At 50.1% G+C, this 7,227-nt stretch overlaps 2 protein-coding genes across 2 annotated transcripts; one reads left to right on the top strand and one right to left on the bottom strand.

Moving 5' to 3' along the window:
- Positions 1–3,543: 3,543 nt before the first annotated feature.
- LOC121864738 (proline-rich receptor-like protein kinase PERK2) lies at positions 3,544–4,606 on the bottom strand. The gene is made up of 2 exons (XM_042363894.1): positions 4,243–4,606; positions 3,544–3,695 (listed from the first exon to the last, which is right to left on the bottom strand). Exons 1-2 carry the CDS (start codon positions 4,604–4,606, stop codon positions 3,544–3,546), a joined length of 516 nt encoding a protein of 171 aa, XP_042219828.1.
- A 1,752-nt stretch (positions 4,607–6,358) lies between these two features.
- Positions 6,359–6,961, top strand: LOC121864739 (the record flags this gene model as incomplete). Its single annotated transcript, XM_042363895.1, has 2 exons — positions 6,359–6,585; positions 6,847–6,961. Coding segments are annotated over exons 1-2 (342 nt in total), but the record flags the coding sequence as incomplete, so codon positions are not given.
- Positions 6,962–7,227: the final 266 nt, after the last annotated feature.

Here is a 7,227-nt window from a genome sequence, read left to right as displayed (position 1 = left end):
TCTATTTATTTAACGTCATATCTCCCAGAGTTTAAAATAGTGAAACGAAAATAAATATCCAACAGCAAAGCATAAGTTGGGGTGTTGTGCTGACTGGTTGCTCTGTTTTCCTATTGGCTGTAATTTGATGACGTTACATCTTGCTCCACCAATCACAGTTAAGTAAGGGATTACTGGACGAATGCAAAATGTAAGACAAAACTATGAAGTTCTTAGGGCGATGCTGCTTGTGGAAGGACCCCTGGGGGCGCCGTCGCCCCTGGTGGAGACCCTGACGCCCCTGGAAAGGCACCCACTATGACTAGGAGGGCCCATACCAGCGCTGAGGGCCCTAGGAGGGCCCATAGGGGCGCTGCAGCCCTTGGCCTGGTCATTTGGGGCAGAGGCGCCCCATAAGGGGACCCTGGGTGAGACATCGCCTCTGGAAGTGCCACTGAATGCGCCAACTCTGTGGTATGGCCCCTGGGGGCGCCGCCGTCCCTGGGAACACCCCTCAAGGCGCCCCCGTTCCAGTAAGGATCGCTCGGATCACCGCTATCCCTGTGAGGGTCACTTGGCCATGCAAGGCACGGAGGCGTCCCGAGGGCCCTCTCAGGGTCGGCGGTGGCTCCAGGGGACCTGTCAGGGGCGCTGGATCCACCAGGGGCGCTCTTAGGGACAACCGCAATCCTAGAGGCCTTCTCAGGGAAGGCGGCGTCGAATGGGGCTCCTCCAGGAACAGCCGAGCTTCCATGGGCCTCTGAGGGATGGCAACGCTCCAAGGGACCCTCGCAGGGACGGCAACGCTCCTAGGGACATTCACAGGGACGGCGTCGGCCCCATGGGCCCTGCTATGGGCGCTAGCTACCCTAGGGGCGCTAGCGACCCTAGGGACCCTCACAGGGACAGCCTTGATCCCTGGGGCCTTCCCTGGGACAGAGGCGCCTCTAGGTACGTTCCTAGGGACCGTGGTGCTCCCAGAGGCCCTGCCAGCGGCGGTGGCGCCTTCAGGGGCCCTTCCAGAGGCGGTGGCTCCCCCAGGCCTCTTTATGGGGCGCCACTGCTCCCAGGGATCCTGCCAAGGCCTGTGGCTCACAATAGGTCCTCCTAGGGGAGGCAGTGCCCCAATACATTGGATAGTGGTGTAGTATATATTGCATTCTTCCAGTAATCTCTTACTTAACTGTAATTTGTGGAATAAGATGTAACGTCATCAAATTACAGCCAATAGGAAAACAGAGGAATCAGTCAGCACAACACCCCAACTTATGTTTTGCTGTTGGATATTTATTCTCCTTTTCATTGTTCAGGTTGCGAAAATACTGAAAATGCTATGGGCAGTGTCTATTTATTTAACGTCATATCTCCCAGAGTTTAAAATAGTGAAACGAAAATAAATATCCAACAGCAAAGCATAAGTTGGGGTGTTGTGCTGACTGGTTGCTCTGTTTTCCTATTGGCTGTAATTTGATGACGTTACATCTTGCTCCACCAATCACAGTTAAGTAAGGGATTACTGGACGAATGCAAAATGTAAGACAAAAATATGAAGTTCTTAGGGCGATGCTGCTTGTGGAAGGGTCCCTGGGGGCGCCGTCGCCCCTGGTGGAGACCCTGACGCCCCTGGAAAGGCACCCACTATGACTAGGAGGGCCCATACCAGCGCTGAGGGCCCTAGGAGGGCCCATAGGGGCGCTGCAGCCCTTGGCCTGGTCGTTTGGGGCAGAGGCGCCCCATAAGGGGACCCTGGGTGAGACATCGCCTCTGGAAGTGCCACTGAATGCGCCAACTCTGTGGTATGGCCCTTGGGGGCGCCGCCGTCCGTGGGAACACCCCTTAAGGCGCCCCCGTCCCTGTAAGGGTCGCTGGGATCGCCGCTATCCCTGTGAGGGTCACTTGGCCATGCAAGGCACGGAGGCGTCCCGAGGGCCCTCTCAGGGTCGGCGGTGGCCCCAGGGAACCTGTCAGGGGCGCTGGATCCACTAGGGGCGCTCTTAGGGACAACCGCAATCCTAGAAGCCTTCTCAGGGAAGGCGGCGTCGACAGGGGTTCCTCCAGGAACAGCCGAGCTTCCATGGGCCTCTGAGGGATGGCAACGCTCCAAGGGACCCTCGCAGCGACGGCGGCGCCCCCATGAGCCCTGCTCTGTTCTCCAATTGGTTATAATTTGGTGGATTAATTTTTAGTCCACCAATCACAGCTAAGTAAGGTATTGCTGGACGCATGCAATATATATGTCACCAGGATGAAACCTCTGGGGCGCCGTCGCCCCAGAGAGGGCCTCTATGGGTGCTGTTACCCCTGGGAGGAACCCTGGGGATGCTGGGGAAGGCCCCTGGGTGCGCCACCGACCCTGGGGGCACTACTGCCCCTGGAAGGGCTCCTGGGGCCGCCACCGCCCCTGGGATGTCCCTTGGGTGCACCACCTTCCTGTAATTACCCCTGGGGGCGCTACCGTCCCTGGAAGGGCTCCTGGGGCCGCCACCGCCCCTGGGATGTCCCTTGGGTGCACCACCTTCCTGTAATTACCCCTGGGGGCGCTACCGTCCCTGGAAGGGCTCCTTGGGGCGCCACTGCCCCTGAGAGGGCTTCTGGGTGCGCAACTACCTTGTGTAAGGACCCCTGGGGTCGCCGCTACCCTTAAGGAAAGCCTGTGATGCAACCGTCGCCCCTGGGGGAGTACCTGGGGTCACCACCACACCTGGGGGTGTCCCTGTGGTCACCATTACTCCTGGGGGGTCCCTGGGGTCACCACTACACCTGGGCGTTCCCCTGGGGTTGCCACAGCATCACGGAGAGCTCTCGCCGACCATGGGAGGGCCCCCGTGGCTACAGCAGGCATCACCGCCCTGCAAGGGCCCCTGGGGGCGTCACCGCCCTTGGAACAGTCTCTGCAGGCGTCACTGTCCCTGGAGGTCCCTTGGAGGCACTGTCGCTTTTGCAAGGGCCCCTGGAAACGCCTCCACTCCCGAGAGAATCCCTGGCAGCGACATCGCCCCTGGAAGGTCTTTGTTAGCAGTTGTGTTTGCACTATTTATATATCCGAGAGATATAACGTTAAATAAATATACCTTCCATCATATTTCTAGTGTCATCACAACCTGAACCATGAAAAGTAGATTTTATTTCCAACAGGAAAACATAAGTTGGGGTGTTGTGCTGACTGATTGCTCTGTTCTCCTTTTGGCTGTAATTTGGTGGATTTACATTTTAGTCCACCAATCACAGTTAAGTAAGGGATTGCTGGACTCATGCAATATATATGACACCAGGATGAAGCCTCTGGGGCGCCGTGGCCCCAGGGAGGGCCTCTAGGGGTGCTGTTACCCCTGGGAGGACCGCTGGGACGCTGCCGCTCTTGACAAGGCCCCTGGGTGCGCCACCATCGCTGGGAGAGCCCCTGGGTGCGTCACCATCGCTGGGAGAGCCCCTGGGGGCACTACCGCCCCTGGAAGGACTCCTGGGGTCGCCAACGCCCCTAGGAGGTTCCATGGGAGCACCCACACTTCTGGGATGACCTCTGACCCCTGGCTTTGCTAAGGCCCCTGGGGCCCCCTGGGGCCTTTAGCCCTGGTAATACCATGGGGCCCCTGGGGGGCCTTCTGGTAGTCCACTGGGGGCCTGGCAGGGCCCCAGGGGGCATCCCGGTAGTCCCATGGAAGCATGGTAAGCCCTCTTGTACTCCTCTATGGCCCCCTGGTAATCCCATGGGGCCCCTTTAATTAAAATATTCCAGTCATCACAACCAATAATTACCCCGCAATCGAATTGTGGACTATAAATTCGGAATCAGCATGTTCAAGAGCACTGGAGCCTGTATTTGGGGTGCACTTTAGTCTATTTTCTCTTTTAGGTCCACATACACATGCAACTTAAAGGAAATCTTGCACTCAGGATGGAGGTGAGAAAGGAAACTCAAAATTGTCTTAACCCAACGTATATTGTATATACAATGCTGTAGGTTGGTGGAGAGTTGTGTGGTTGAGGAGCTTCAAGAGAGTTGGTGTTGTCAGGTGGAGAAGGCGGAGTAGAATGACCTTTACGGCGAGGCAGGGGGGTATTTATCCAATCCTCCCTACTCAAGGATGCAGGCCGTGGTGTGAGCGGCGCTGCTGATTGGCTGATGGTGAGGACAGCTGCCAGTGAGGGAGGGTGGCTCGAGTAGGCCAAGCACCTGTAGGGAAAGTTAACCAATACAATACTCCCCCTCCCCTCCCCTCCGGGCGCTGCAGGATGCTTCTTGTAAGCATAATCGCATCCCACGTGCGAGGCATGGCAGGAAGGGGTGCGAACCACTCGGCCGCTGAGTGACAACTCCGTCGAATGGCGCATAATCTGTGGGAGAATCAGCAGGAAAAGCATTGGGAGTGGGAGGGTTGTACATATGAGAAGGGTGAGCGGTGGGAGGAATAAGCGAGGAATGTGATGCTTCTCTCGCGGCAGATGCGAAGTCCTCGGGGGCGCTGGGTGGGATGTCTGGGTCTACAGGGCCAGGTGCAGGATCATCAGGAGCAGGACCAAGAGCAGTGGGTACCTGAGGATGAAAAGAGGGCACCAAGAAATGTTGTGGACGAGGTGGTGCTGCAAGTAGCAACGGTGGGCAGACTGGTGAAGGAGGCGCAGGCATGGTTTGCTGGGGGTAATGGTGGGCTGGGGCACCATCGGGTAAGGTGTAATTAAAATTTTCCAAGCATCATTACGACCACTAATTACCCCGCAATCGAATCATGGACCTTAGATTCAGAGTCAGTTGTCTTTCACATTACTAGATTTTATAAGTATTCAAATCAACTAGTATCATCAGTAAGATTCTATTTGAGGGATAAGATTCATATACTTGGTACTATATACTGTAAATGTTGTAAAAGTTGACCCAAAGTGATAATATTGAATTTCAAACTGAATGTGAAGTTCATTCGTACTTCACACCAATAAATAATGGGTGTACTGAATAAGACCATCATTATAAATACAGTACAGACGTTCATTGCTTCTCTATAAGGTTGAACAGACCAAAATACAGTTACAACAGCCCACTTCAGGTCAGCTTTCATTTCAGAGACAAGCTCATACTTATAAGCCCTAAGTATTGTAAGTTATCAACTTTACTTTTTTTTCACCCATGAGCCAAAGTTGAGTGAGCCTGTTCAAAAATATCCCCTACAATGAGTAAAGCCGTTACATCACAATTAAAATAAAAATATTTGTAACCTGTACATGACAGCTACGGTTGCACAGTAATAAAATTAACAAGAAGTCAATAATATTTTTCTATACAAAATATACCACAAGTATCTATCATGAGCAAGGATCCAACTACACTATTATTACTAACATGATCTATTCTTTCTTGGTCCTGATTTCTCTTTTAAATCCCTCCCTCTCCAAAAAAAGGCATATTATACATACCAATGGCTTCAAGTGTGACAGGTGGCACCCACATGGGGGCTAACTGATGCTCAGTAACCTGAAAAAAAAAGCCAAGACAAATTTTCAGAAATAAGTGTCAACACTCACAGATAGTATACAGTACAGTACTATGAAATATAAACTAAATTATTTTCTTTTCAACTGATGTCGAGTAGAATGACTTCGTCTTAAATGATCAACAAATCAACAATATAAGCAAAGTTTATGCTGCTTTGTTAGGTTTCGTGTTCTTATAACTCTGACTTGTATAGTTTACTAAACCTCATGAAGAACAATGATGGTAAATCAATAAAAGAATTATGTAAAGATAATCCATTATTTGTCAAACAAATGTATTATTTTTTTTATGTAAAACAAAACTCCATGTCTCATCTACACATTTGTTTCCCACTCAAGCTGCTACATCACTCGTGAAATGAACGTCCACCTTTATGACGTCCTCAAACTGCACAGTACTGTACTACACTTCCGTTGGCCCAAGTCTGCTACACAGTTCCACCATTTCAGACACTGCAACCCAAAAAAATAAATATATAGACACGAGAAAACTGCTATCATAAAATCTTTCTACAACGAGATAACTTAAACTATAATTAAACAAATTCTAAAGTAAAAATACATCTTGCCACAACAACAGGCAAATTCATGTGAAGCCGGAGATAAATGATGATAAAAGGTTAAACTAAAATCAAAATGACTGAAAACAAAACATTATTAATACATAGTTGAATAATATATATACATAGATAGACGGTTACACGAGTATAGATGGATACTCAACTGGGAAGCAACTCAAGCTGACCATGGATAGTACAGCTATCATTACCACAAAGCAAGAACGAATATTAACGTCAAGAGAGTTGTTGGTCATTTATCCAAACGGCTGAGTACCAGAAGATAACGACGACGACAGCGATTCAGAGTCGTCAGATAGCGCCTCGACTTACGCATGTCACCGGACTCTGAAGACAGGTACGAACTGGTGCGGACCCTCCGTCACTATCGCCGTCGACGCCACCGCTCCTCCGACAGCAGCACCACTGACTCCCAGTGCTCCTGCGAGTCATGCGCCTCTCAGAGCAACACGTCCTTCTTTGGCAGCGAGGAGGGGCCACCGGGAGGCGAGGCCACCATCTACCGCCAAGCTGTTTTATGGCTGGAGAGCATTAAATACCTGTAAGAATCTTCCCTTTATGTCTTAACCCCATATGTCTCCTCTTTTTATACCTCTTCTTCTCTATGTCTAATGCTTGATACTTCCTTCTTATGTCTAATGCTTGATACTTCCTTCTTCCACTCATAGAAATTGTACCTGTTTACGTCACTGTCACTCACTATCACTGCTATTGTACCTGTTTACGTCACCGTCACTCACTATCACTGCTATTGTACCTTTTTATGTCACTGTCACACACTGTCAATCACTATCACTCACAGGTGGGGTCTGTTTATCTACGGGATGCTGGCCTTCGCTACCCTGTTCACCGATCGGGAACAAGATGCTGACATGGGCCTAAGTATGGTAGATCAAGCACATGAGTATGGTGTGTTTGTTAGTATGTTTACATTATTTGTTTACTTTGTGTTTGCTTGATTAGACACATGTTTTATTTATTTATATTGTGTGTTTGTTAAGACTTTGATTTCATTAACTTATTTCCTTTTTTTTTTTGTTTTTTAGTTTCCGATTAAAAAAATTCTTAAATTATTATGTTTGTTTAGTGTTCTGTTTGTTGGTTTGTGAGTTGTTTGTTTGTATTAATGCAGTTTTGTGTTTATTGACAGGTTACCGATGCTGGTGGTGGTGGTGGTGGTAGT

This window comes from Homarus americanus, unplaced genomic scaffold (assembly GCF_018991925.1).
Source record: "Homarus americanus isolate GMGI-L3 unplaced genomic scaffold, GMGI_Hamer_2.0 scaffold38146, whole genome shotgun sequence".
In the NCBI taxonomy this organism is placed as follows: Eukaryota; Metazoa; Arthropoda; class Malacostraca; order Decapoda; family Nephropidae; genus Homarus; species Homarus americanus.
Note: the sequence above shows the minus strand (reverse complement) of the source record. Positions and strands in the feature narration are given on the sequence as shown.